Genomic DNA, 13122 nt, shown 5'->3' with positions numbered 1-13122 from the left:
TTCAGTTAGGAGGACAGTCAGGATAGGTTGGGGATGACTGGCATATGTTAAATTTGCATTTCTGGATGTACTGGCGGATCGCGCGCGACGGATTACGATATGCGAGCGAGTCTTATCGGTCAGCCGACTGTCTGCGGCGCAATGATGTAGCATAAACGGAGGCTTGATAGCGAACTGCGCAGATAAGCTGTGCGCTTGCACTCCACTCTTATCACGAGCCATGCTTTTTTTTTCCTTTCACTCTTTCCCTTTGCGTCTGCCACGGCGGCTCATCGTCGTTTGCGATAAGTAAAATCGGGCAACTAAAGTCGCCTATCCGGACTGCCCACATGCTTGGCGAACCACTGCACATTTTCGCGAGCGCAGGCAGACGCGCCCAGAGCTGTCTGCTACGCAGCGCTCTCGCCTCTCTAGGGGGTCGCATTACGCTCCGTGGTTGGTTGTCCGTGAGCCGCTCGCTCGCTCAAACCGGTCCTCTCCACTTCCCTCGACCGGCGACGTCACCCGTACGCGACAACAGCGGTTGTCTTTATTTTATTGCCGAGCGCACGCCTCTGCTAGCATTCTGTGAGCCGCCGCAGCGCACGCACCAACTCTCCGGCACCTCAGCATCGCACGTGCAGCTAGAGCATTACAGAGCGGCGGCATGGCTTTAGCAATTAGAAAGGTCCTCATCAGCGACTCGGTCGATGCATCCTGCGTCAAGATCCTCGAAAACCACGGCGTCCAAGTGACGCTGAAGACAGACTACACCAAGCCCGAGCTGCTGGAAGCGATCAAGGTATCTGGCAAACAATACCCGCGCTCGCTCTGGCAACGCCCCAAACGTGGAATGCACTAGCGGCAAAGTTTTGGATTCGTGGATAGTGTGTTTTTATTGGGCAAAGTATACGTGGCTCCGCGCCACGTAGTCTATGAGCGGCAACTATCTGCGCAGGCCGGCTTTTGTGTGTATTTTGGATTTAGAGTCACGTACTCCATCCCCGCAAAATTTAAGCGCAGAGATCGAACGAATTTATACTACTGTGTAATGAATTTAGTACATTGCCAAAAACGTTGAACAGTAAGAAGTTAAGCATAAATTCTTCGCATTAATGCAGTGAGCCGAAAAAAAAAAAAAAACCTGAAATGCGGCCTTTGTACGAGTTGGAGTTCTTTACTTTTTTTTTTTTGTTCATTCATTGGAGCACCTGTTGGTCTGTTTCCGCTCTGCAGGGTTACGATGGCCTGATCGTACGATCGGCGACGAAAGTGACGAGCGATGTTATCAAAGCCGGGCAGTCCCTCAAGGTCATTGGACGCGCCGGCACGGGAGTCGACAACATCGACTGCAATGCCGCCACGAGACAGGGCATCCTGGTCATCAAGTGAGCGCTCGTTGTCAGCCAAATTGTGACTGCCAGAGCTGAACGGAAGGTCACACAGAAGTGTTTCGCACTCTACGATGCGCATTTATGCTCCGATCTGCCGCTGAATGGATCGAAATTCCCGCGTGCGATCATATTTTCGCGTAACTCTCCCCCGAGCACGACGTGTGCAAAGCATTGCAAAATAAAGTTCAGGTGACCGTGCGCGTCAGAAAAACTTGCGGCACATTAAACCTGCTTGTCACTAATCAACAGATATTTCATCTGTGTTCGCTTGTTTTACTATTATCATAGTCATCAAAGAGACGAGCCTTTCACTTCTGAGGTCAGTGAGTGTTTTTTTATTTTTCGTAGTTATTTTCTAAACCATGTTGAGCAGTGTTTGCCTGTAGTTTGCCTATGGAGGTCGTGGGTTCGGATATCCCACCGGCAGCATGTGGTTGTTTATTCTTGCTAATCAGTTATCTTTCAGCAATAAAAAGGGGTGCTATTAATTTTCAATTTATCAAGAGCACAAATTTAAAAATATATATAAACATCCCCTTTACTTGGTTTTGGTGACTGTTTTTTACATATAGTTTTTGTAGTTATGTTTTTAATCAGTTATGTTGACCAGTTTTGTTAGGTGCTTATTTTAAACCATAGTTTTTATTCATGTTGGGGAAAGTTGCCAAAAAATGGGAAATGTTTGTTTTAGTAACTCTAGCATGTGACAAACCTTTTTTTTTGGAAAGTAATTTTTCTTAGCAATATTGATATATATACACTGAAAATTGTTTGGAGTAAACCTGCTGGAGAAATTTTAAGGGCTTGCTTAATTTATTCACCATTCACCGTCACTGCTGCTGAGTAATATACATGCCACACGTGCACAAGAAATGGCAGTAAATTATTAAAGGGAGACTGAAGCACTTTTTCTGAAAATCGGGCTGGCAGTGGCATCCTATAGTTTTTCATGCTGTATACTGGAATATCGCATCCAAATAAGGCAAAAACAAGCGCGAATTGCCTTTTTTAGCCGAAATATGCGGCCTGTGCCGCGGGGCACGCCGCGCGGCGCGCCGCCGCCCGTGATTGGTCAAGAGAGGTCGTGACGTCACTTTGAGGACTGGAGAAGCTGCCGATGCGGAGACGGCGCTGCGTTGAGGGCAGATCGCAGCTTTCCGTGTCGTTGTAAAAGCGAATACGGCGAGTATTTTTTTTTTACTGACCACCGAAGAAAAGGATACTACAGTTTGCTCATTCCACGTATCGCCTGAAACCAAAAAAGACACAAGCAAAAAATTGTATGCCTAGCACAAGCATACGCCAGCGTCAAAGACGCGATGCAGACCATGCGTAAAAGGTGCCAGCACAACCTCGGCTCGTATTCTCGGAAAGGAAGGGGTGCGAAGAATGCTCAAGTCAATTACCACCACCGGACGCCTCCTGGCTCGCCCGGAAGAGCGTCATCCCAAAGAAAAGGCCCAAAGCACTGTGTACAAAAAATCCTGTTCTCAGTACCCGGCGTTGCAGGTTGGGGCAAGAAAGTATTTCAAGGAAACGATGAAGGAGCACAAAGTTGGTGTCAAAATTAGCGAAGCGCAGTGGCCAAGCACTGCGAGGCATGTGACCACAAGATAGTGACGCAATCATGGTGTGCTGGAAACCAAGCCAAATACGCGCACAAATACGCTTCACTCCTGGCGCGTTCAGCAGATGCCGGAAAATATTAATCGCTGCCTCGGAAACGTTCGCCCTTCCTAGATTTGCAGTTTAGGTTCAGTGAAGTAGTTGCCAACTATATGTGTGTTTAAAAGCCAAGCTAGCTGCAACTCGCCCGCTGCCACAACTTGATGAAGAAACCGAGTAAGGTTGCGGCGTTTTTTTGCAAAAACTCGGTTGGCATTCATTTCTCTCATAAATTTGCATCCGAAATCAACGTCGAACGCTTTCATTTTAATTGCTTAGCTAGGATTAAACGAGATGCCGCATATGAAGAGCTTCGATGCTTGCTTGCTTTGCTTTATTGTGCTTTGCTCTGCTTGCTTGCTTACTTGCTTGGACACGTCGAACCGAGTATCAAATCACTAACCGAGCCTTGCTGAGCACGTCTCAGGTGGTCTGGCCGCACCTAAGCTGAGGAGAGCGACACATGCTTAAGCCTCTATAAGGTTTCTTCAGGGGCTAAGTGAGCATGTTTCTACTTTTAAAAGAGGCGCTTCTTCGGAATGGTGACACGCCTCTTATGCGCGAGGAAATCAATGGAACTGTGTCATGGTTCAGCCGCGGCTTTTCGACAGAAATCTCCAGAGATCACACTAGGACAAGCTCTGCCTGTAGCCGCTCTTACGAAAGTGTTTCGAGCAGAGTAAGCTTGCTTTAGTCGGCTTGAATTCTTCGTCACAGAAGCGAGCGGTTGCGCTGCGAGCTTGTGATCTTGCGGAAAACAGTGGAAGACGACACAGTCGCGGCCGTAGTTGTTCGTGGACACAAACGCAGAGTAGTTAGTGCCTGTTGAATCTGATTCTCAAGGTCAGCTGACACGCTTTGTACGTCACAACGCACGCAGTACGAGGAACAAAGCATGCAGCACGAGAAACAACGCGCGCTGCAAGCGCGCTCGGGTGCGCCGAAGCATCCCCGGCTCCTCAACATGACGTCACGCTGGCCGACATGGACGAGGTTTCCCTCTCCGCTGTTCCCCTCTCCTGCGCTCGCGCGGGGCGCGGGAAATTTAAACATCGCATTTTTAATTGGTGATTGCGCCACTGTTTTAGCCTAAATCGAAAAAATAATTTCACAGACGTGATCAGCAATGACAGTACTTCAAAACCCTAGAAGGTTAGCTGATTCGAAAACCGCCTCAGTATCCCTTTAAGGCCTGCCTTCTTACCATCGCTGTAAGTTGCCAGGATGGCTTCTCTTCTCTTTGGGGGGGTGACTGAGAAGACGCACACTCATGGCAAAGACGAAGATGGCCCTGCGCTTCAGCCATATTGCTATGTCACGTATGTCTGTGCTCAACCTGACTAGACAGTTTTCGCAGCTGCATCCATCTTCCCAGTTCCTTTCAATAAACCCCTGTCTTACAGTACCATTATTTTCGGAATTGGTGCTATACGTCCACATTTAATGTCATTACACGAAAAAAGTCCCGATGATGATAACACCTGCAAGGCAGTCAGAAGTTTCACCTGAATATAAACAGTGCTAATAAGTGCGCTATCTCGGGAATGTTGTTCAGATGTAATATAAAAATTATTTCGTAGCAAATACCGCTCTTCTTGCTTGCCAAGTCGCAAAAGTAGCCATAAACTCGCGTGTCAGCACACAAGCTGAGGGTATCTGTCGGAGGTGATGGTAAGAAAGGCACCCTTAGCATCGGAAATGCAGTAGATATGTCTCATCTGACTGAAAGTTATGAATTAACTGTTTGCTACTGATTAGGAAGTTGCTACTAACAAAGTTGCATGCTTTTCTGTGTGTGGAATGGGGATGAGAGTACACATTGCTTGGGTGAATGAACTGTGGGGACCTCAGCAGGTTGTGAATAGCAGTAAGGCTAATGCCATTAAATTTATGCATGTGGCACCGCACGAATGCCATTAAAACTTAAGGCAGTAAGCACTTAATAGCATTAAATTTTTCCTTGTGACACAGGTATAATTCTCCATTTGCATCTGTATGGAAATAGTGATATGCCATTCATGTTGCAAGTGTGAGACAGTAATTGCATGTGTACCTTCATCTCTTATACTGTCATCTTTGGGTGTAGGTATACAGCTGCTAAGTGATGCTTAGTAAGTAAGTAAGCGATATCAAATCTGTTTCATGGGATATACACGACGGCTGATCTTGAAAGGTTTACTCATTAAAACTTGCCGTAAACTAGTTCCTGATGTGAGATTTCATATCCTTGTGGGGAGGGGGAGCCTATGATAAAAAGAAATTTGTGGTAAATGTTTTGCTTTGGGTGGATGCTTGAATTGCACAGTGAGGGAAGTAATGAAGACAGTAGAAGAGCAGAGAGTGATGGGTTCGTTTTTAGACTGCAGTCCTTGTTTTATGCATCAAAAATATTTCTGGAGGCTTTCAAAGGGTTTCACGTGTGCTGCTCAGCTTAAATCCTATGTATAAATGTGTAAAATTCTAGTAGTTTCTGTAGTGTTTCATTTGTGCGGACAGTTGAAATCTGTTTTTTTACAAAAGTTTTCTCTGCCTTTTTGCAGCGCCCCTGGTGGCAACACACTTAGTGCAGCCGAGCTGACCTGTGCAATGATCATCACTCTGTCAAGGTAAACTGCTTCAGACTCCTCTGTGTGCACCTTGGCAGGCATTACAGCTGAATTTATTGCACCCTTTGTATTTTCATGTGTAACTTGGGGTCAAAACCCCTGGAAAAAAAAAAACATGTTGCAAAGAGTTTTGCTGTATGCAGTGATTATGCTTATATGTTGGCACATTTCTTCCCATGCTGAGAAAAAGATGCTTGCTTCTTATACATTTCATATCAGACTGTTTTGACACATTTTTAATCTGGTTTCTCTCTTCCTTTGACTCTAATAGGGAGATTCCAGCTGCGACCATTTCTCTCAAAGGTGGCAAGTGGGACCGGAAAACCTTTATGGGCAATGAACTGTATGGGAAAACTCTTGCTATCCTTGGACTCGGCAGGATTGGCAAGGAAGTAGCTACAAGGATGCAGTCATTCGGAATGAAGGTAAGGGCACGATTATTTCACACTACTATGTACAAGTTATACGAATGGAAAGTGCCTTCAAGTAATAAAACAGACTTTAAGTGACCTGCATCACTCATGCTGGCCTCTTATGCTCAGGTGGCAGCAGTCCTCCTGCAGAAATCCTCCTTAGGATTTACATGATGTAAAATATTGCTGTGTGAACACACTGTTCTCTTTTTCATAAGAGCAAGTTGCTGGGCTAGTACGTCCTTCCTTGTTTCTTGTGTCCCGTCCTTTGCGCTGCTCCACCAAAAAGCTCTTTTTCATCCCTGGCGCTCAGCTTCTCTGCACGTATGTGGTCTCTGAGTAAAGGTGTGCATGTAAACACATATTGGTAGGAGCTTTGTAGAGACAGTAGTGTGAACAAGTAGTTCTTTGTGCAGTCCTTGAAAGCAGGCTTTCAGTGTTTCAGGTAGCAGCACAAAATAAAAGTGCATAGTTTGAGGTGATTAAAATCCGAAACTTGAAATGCCGTGGTATATCAAGCACATTAATTTCCGAAGGAACTCTCAGAAGGCAACAGTGCCATCTGCATGCGTGCACAGGAAGTTAAGTTGTAAGTGTAGTGACTGCTTTACGTACTCTTTTGTAGATTCCCTTTGTTTTCCCTGCTTCTAGACAACAGAAGTTGCACTGTTGCTACATTTCACGTTAATCATGAACACTGCATTGGTTCCTTCTATCTTCCCTCCCCATCTTTTTTCTCACAGACCATTGGTTTTGACCCGATTGTACCCAAGGAGGTTTCCAGAGAGTTTGGAGTTGAAAGCATGAGCCTTGATGAGATCTGGCCTCTGGCTGACTACATCACTGTTCACACACCTCTCATACCTCAGACCAAGGGTGAGTAATACAGTCAGCGCAACTACACTTGCAAATGCATAATCAGCATGTTAAGCGGGATGCAAAAGTTGTCCACCTCCTCAACATGGCATCATTTCGAGTGCTGTGACAGCACTGAAAGCTTGATAAGTAATCGTCACATATTAGTCTAGTTCATTCTGCATTTAGGTCACAGTTATTAGAGGAAGGGCTCCTGCATTTTTACAGCTGATAGTTTAATAAGAAAGCTCATTCTGTTGCATGAGGATACCAACATTGTTACGACCTGCCGGCTGAAATGCGTGGTCAGTCACTCAAATGATGATGGACCGGAACACAGTGCACAGCACGAACAAGTGCTCTGTACTGTGTTCCGAACAGCAGCCATGGTCTTGGAGCGGCACCATGTGCTACCAGTTAGGTAATTCCTGTACACAAAGCGTTGCAGGCATCACCCTTGCCATTATAACAAACATGCACAGTTGTGTGCAATAGGGTACAGAGTACGAGCGTGCAATTATTGATTACTCCATAATTATGCGTGGCAAGCGCAGTTTTTTCTGTTTTGTAACTATTTTTTCTCTTGGCATATGATTTCTAAAGTCATTCTCAACTTTAGGGGATAAATAACCAGAAAATTCACTCTTTTATGCAAAACATTTGTTTGCTCTCATACTGCACAATTTTACAGTACAAAGGTGTAGTGGGAAGTGATGAAATATGACAATAGTGTTGCCTAATGTAAAACTGATTAGTTTGTGTTGCAGTAATGCCTATTCTACTCTTGAATAGTGGTAGTAAAGGTGATTACTGGTAGAAAAAAGTGCCCCTCCAGGCCCTGACGTGTTCTCTTAGAAGAAAGAGGTGTCAGTGCAGGAGCACTTTTCTTCACGTTGGTTTGGCACCTGACACACTTCATTACTGCCCCGCTTATGCAGATCTCATAGGCAAAGCCAGCCTGCAAAAGTGCAAGAAGGGTGTGAGAATCATCAACGTTGCCCGGGGTGGCATTGTGAACGAAGATGATCTGCTAGCTGCATTGGAGTCTGGTCAGTGCGGTGGTGCTGGACTGGACGTCTTTATTGAGGCAAGTGTTACGTACCACCCGAAATGACCATAATTCTTATATAAAGACAACAGCGCAGTCTAGCAGTTGTGGGACAACTGCGCAGGTTTAGATATTGGAGCTGCATGGCTCAATTAAGTTAATTTAGAACACCTGAAAGGCCAACTGAAATGAAATTTTTCATCTCATAAAAGGACTTTTTCCTTGTACGTTAAGAGAGAGTACTAAAAACAAAAGATAGTGTTCATAATAGAAGCGAGTGCATTGGAAGTTGCTCGCAGAAACCGTCGTTTCTCAAAGTGAAACTGAAAAAAGGGCGGCCATTACCAAGAGCCAGAAATGACTGGAAAACGGGCACACTCAAAACCACTTGGGCGGTGTAATCGTGGCTTTTTGGCGGACGCTGCTGCCCTTGGAAACCACAGCGGGATGGGCAAGTCCCTGTGTTATGGTTCATGCCAATTATTTGCATTCTGTGACAGCCAACTAGTGCATCTTGTGCAAGATGTAACATAATTCAAGGTTCAGGTTTGGTTTGGTTTGGCTTATTGGGGTTTAACGTCCCAAAGCAACTCAAGCTATGAGGGAAGCCGTAGTGAAGGGCTCCGGAAATTTCGACTACGTGGAGTTTTTTAACGAGCACTGACATTGCCCAGTACACGGGCCTCTATAATTTCGCCTCCATTGAAATTCGACCGCTGCGGCCGGGATCGAACCTGTGTTTTTCAGGTCAGCAGCCAAGCGTCATAACCACTGAGCCACCGTGGCGGCCTAATCCAAGGTTCAACTGAAGCCTCTCTGGCAGGGCAAAAATCATAGCGATTGCCAAAAGATGTACAGCAGCATTTATCATGTGACTGATGTTTATGTCTCATAGTCTGTAGTAACCGTAAGAAAAATGAATGCAATTGCAATAACATGAGTCTGAGGTTAACCTGGCTGCTATTGATGTATGTGTGCAGGAGCCTCCCAAGAACACCAAGCTCATTGAGCATCCCAAGATCATCTGTACACCGCACTTGGGTGCCAACACCAAAGAAGCGCAACTTCGTGTGGCCCAGGAGATTGCTGAGCAGTTTGTTGCCCTCTCCAAGGGGCAGGCAGTCCCTGGGGTGGTAAGCTGCTGTTGTGTGGCATCTAATGTGGAAATGTGGAATCCCTCTGAACAGGCCCTAAAGAGATTAAGAAAATCTGTTCCATTTCTCAGCAGATTTATTTAGTGAGCAAGTTTTGATTAAGCTGCAATAGAATGTTTGACATTCTTTGCTGTGCTAGTTTCAGAAGTCCGCTAAGTTTGAACATCAGACAGTCAGTGGAAAGAACTGCAATTAGTACTACTAGATGTCAAACTCATGAAAATGATATGTTTCACTGAGTGCCACTTTGCTAAAGCAACTGCTGTTAGAGATAGTAAGCCCCAACAACTTTAATGCTGCTATAAGGCTGTTTAAAAGGAGGCTGAAACATTTTTTTAGAGTTCCACAATACTCAAGGATTCGAATATGTAAAGCCTGTAGGCAATGCAAGTTTTTTTTCACGAGCATTTAAAATAGTGATAATCGCTGCTTAAAATTCGTGCTTCTCCTCGTGTCCTTGGATTAGTGTAGAGAAGCTCAGTGATGACATTGCTGACAGTAAGATTTTAATTTTCTGCTGCCTTCATGCATGCCATGCAATGTTGAATGCCAAACAATGCTGTGCGAGCTGGTGAGGTGGCATTGGTTTTCTTCTTTCAAAGCGAGCATAGATGACGTCGCCATGCACCTCCTACCCAGTGTTGTGCACTGTGGAGAAGCCTGAAAGCTGTGGCAGTTTGGTTTGCTAATTAGGTCACTATTTCAAATGTTGCCGCAGAAGGGCTTCGCACGTTTTACCTGCAAGTTTCACTCATTCGATGCCTTTAGGCTCGGCAAATTCTAAAGCCTCTTCAGTTGCCCTTTATGAGGGGACACTGGGATCAAATCGCAAAAACCGTGAAAAACAGCAGATTTGGTAGCTGTAAGGCCTTTTTAGTTATATCCCAAAAATTTTTTACCAAAAACAGCCCAAAAGTGACTTTAAAAACTTTTTTGAGACTACTATAAGTAGCAAAAAACACTGAAATCTCCGTGAAAATGCCAATTTTTTCAAAATATTTTTTGAACTGACTGTCCTGCTTGCAGAAAGCATAGCATGGCAATGGCTTCACAGGTTTTCGTGCAGTTTGTTGTATTGTGTACCTTGGTAAATTCTTCATGCAGTGACTTTTCTATATTTCTGAATTATTTTCTCATTTTTTTCACTCTGTTACTAACTTGACATGACGATAACGAGTGCATTATTCAAGCGTAGATATAACAATCTGTGCAGAAAAAGATCAGGCTGCTAAAAATATTTGGAGAATGTCACTGCATAAACCATTCCTTTGGATGGCACTCTGGGTGACTGCAGAGTCAAGACTCCTACCGTGTTTTGTTCACTCTAGGCTTTCTGCAAGTTTTTTATAGCAATGAAGCATATAGAATTTTCTCAAAACTGCATATGCTAAATTTCATTGTTCTCCACCAAAAAATAAAAAAATTCACCTCCGATCCCCACATCCCCCATTATGCAACTTCAACTTATGGAGATTTCACTTTTTTTCATGCCTTTCAGTGAAGGGGCCTGTTTTGCTGTTTCTGATTGTCAACTGTGTGGCTTATATTATTTAGTAAAAAACCTAGTTTATTCCCTTACTAAAACTGCAGAGTGCTTGTTGAGATTAGGTTTTGTCTTGTCATTCATACATCGCGGAGAATCAGCGAAGACTACTCACTTAGCCATTCTGCTTTGATCATATCGTGTGTGCTTGGGAAATCTTTCAGTTCGGTTCGCCTTTTTTTTTTTTTTTTAACATCGCTTTATTACCACCAACAGTGCAGCACCACACGCGCATCTCAACTTGCTTGGTACTCAGTTAGTTTAGAGCTCAATTTGTGCTGGCTGACTGGCTTTTGCAACTGTGGTATTCATGTAAAGTAGAAAATGTATATTGTGGAAGATTGAAAATCCACTGCTGTCAACCAGCAAGCTAATGCTGCTACTTTTTCATTGTGCTAAATTATGAACATGTGTGCAAATGGCCAGTGTGCTGCGTACAGACATATAAGTAGCCGTGTGCATTTTAACAAAAAGCATTGCAGTGCATTTGTACACCTAGAACTTGTTGCTTTTGCAGGTAAATGCACCATCCCTGTCCCAAACACAAGTTCCCGAGAATAAGCCGTGGGCTGACCTCTGTGTTGCACTGGGAAAGATTGCAGCTGGTTTGGTGGGCTCTCTTGCATCTGGGCTGCAGGTTGAGCTAACTACAAAGGGTAAGCTAATTTCCAACTGCACGAAATGTTCTTTTTCTTTTTTGGTGGCTTCCTTTTCGAGTGTTAAACAAAGCAAGACTAAACTTTTTGTCCTTATCGCTTCGTTTTCTTGCTCCGTGGTTAGTTTTCTCTTTTCTTCTTTCAGGAACAGAGATTGAGAAAAAGGGCCAGTTTCTTGCTTCTGCAGCTTGCATTGGCCTCTTGAACCAATTTGGTCAAAGCCATGCTAACTTCATCAATGTGACAGTGCTTTCAACAGATTCTGGCATCAAGGTATGCTCGACTTGTGCCTGAAATATTTTGCAAGCATCCATGTTCATTTAGCGAGACATATTATGAGTGAGAGATGCACCTCTGCTGTAAAAAAAGTACCATTTTAATGCCCAGTAAGCACCCTACAACCCCAAGAACCCCTACCCTTTTGACAGCCATATTTCAGAAACAGGGAAACCTTAAATCAATTCTGGCATGTCAAGTAATTTATCTTCCCATATCTAAGCATGCTTTGATTTTAAGAATGCTTCTTAAGTGGATAGTGTGTGATTTAGAGAAGCACTTAAATCTGTGCCGACAATATTGCACTGGTTGTATGAGAGATATGCAACTTCTGTGGAGAAGTGATGCTATAAATGTTTTCTTTTTGTTTTTCTTGCAGGTTTCACATAAGCATGTTCCGCAAGCTGTGTTTGGCAAAGCTGAAGTTTCTCTGACTGTAAAGAGCGGGTCTGTGGTGCACACTGTCGTGGGAACTGTGAGTGGCCCCACTCTGCTTCTGTGCTCCCTCGATGATGCTGCTTTCCAGCCATTGCAGCTTCTCTCACCTGGTGGCTTACTTCTGGGAATCGGTGATGACAGCCCCAACACTTTGGCTCAAGTCATTGGTGCGTGTGCCATCACAGCTTTTCTATCTTTATTCTAATCCCACCGAGCAGTAAGAATGCTAGGCATGTAGAAGTGTCTGTTGCTAAGTTACGGTATAGTGGTCCCACTTTTGAAAGGTCTTGCAGTGACCTCTCTGTGTTTTAATTAAAAACTAAATATGTATAAAATTTAGACTACTACGGTGGTAAATGTGTAGCTAGACCAAGAGTAAGCCAAAGCTGCACCCTCTTTGTCAAAAGTATGGGTATCGACCATCTCTTTTTACTGTGAATCTGTCATGGTCTGTCTAAGCTGTTTTTGTTTTAACGGCATTCGTTACTGTCGAATCGTTGGAGCCTGGAAGAAATATTTTGTACTCGAACCTAACGAAACTTGGCTTGTATGTTGGTATTAATTCAGTATTTCATGCCAATTCTTTCAGGTGGGCTTGTGAACAGCGGTGTGTCGGTGCTCGCTGCGTCGCGTACCTCTGGCCACGGGGGCAAGGCGTTTTACCTCTTCGCAACTGGCACTCCAGTAAAGGCGCAAACACAGCCACCAATTGCGCCGCTGAAGTTCTGGACATACATCAACATTTGAGCACAAAAATAGTCTTTTGAATACGCTATTTTTATAACGTCCTTTATTGCCTTTTTCACAAAGCGTTCTGCACTTTCTAGCCGCAGACACCTCTTATACAGGTTTCTCGGCCCTTGAATTTTGGAATTTATACGAACAGCATGCAACAAACAACTTTTAACGCATTCGTCGTGCCGAAAGTTTACAATAAATAAATTTTACAAACTTCGGTGGTTTCAGTTTCGTTTCTTTTCAGTTTCGGTTTCGTATGTCTGGCTGACTGGCCAGAAACTTTGTTTCATCAACAAGTGAGCGCAGGAAAATGTAGCTGGTAAGTATATACCTTCGGCTTTCTGCAATATGGAACTT

At 44.2% G+C, this 13122-nt stretch overlaps 1 protein-coding gene across 1 annotated transcript; it reads left to right on the top strand.

The window, feature by feature from the left end:
* Positions 1–326: 326 nt before the first annotated feature.
* On the top strand, positions 327–12982 carry LOC149342221 (D-3-phosphoglycerate dehydrogenase). Its single transcript, XM_089544524.1, has 11 exons — positions 327–781; positions 1216–1367; positions 5579–5644; positions 5916–6069; positions 6801–6933; positions 7851–7999; positions 8941–9093; positions 11175–11313; positions 11459–11586; positions 11969–12194; positions 12617–12982. The coding sequence occupies exons 1-11, from the start codon at positions 647–649 to the stop codon at positions 12772–12774; spliced, it is 1593 nt and encodes a 530-aa protein (XP_089400650.1). The 5' UTR covers positions 327–646; the 3' UTR covers positions 12775–12982.
* Positions 12983–13122: the final 140 nt, after the last annotated feature.

The sequence above is a fragment of the Amblyomma mixtum genome, chromosome 5 (assembly GCF_055824585.1).
Source record: "Amblyomma mixtum isolate Tamu chromosome 5, ASM5582458v1, whole genome shotgun sequence".
In the NCBI taxonomy this organism is placed as follows: Eukaryota; Metazoa; Arthropoda; class Arachnida; order Ixodida; family Ixodidae; genus Amblyomma; species Amblyomma mixtum.
Note: the sequence above shows the minus strand (reverse complement) of the source record. Positions and strands in the feature narration are given on the sequence as shown.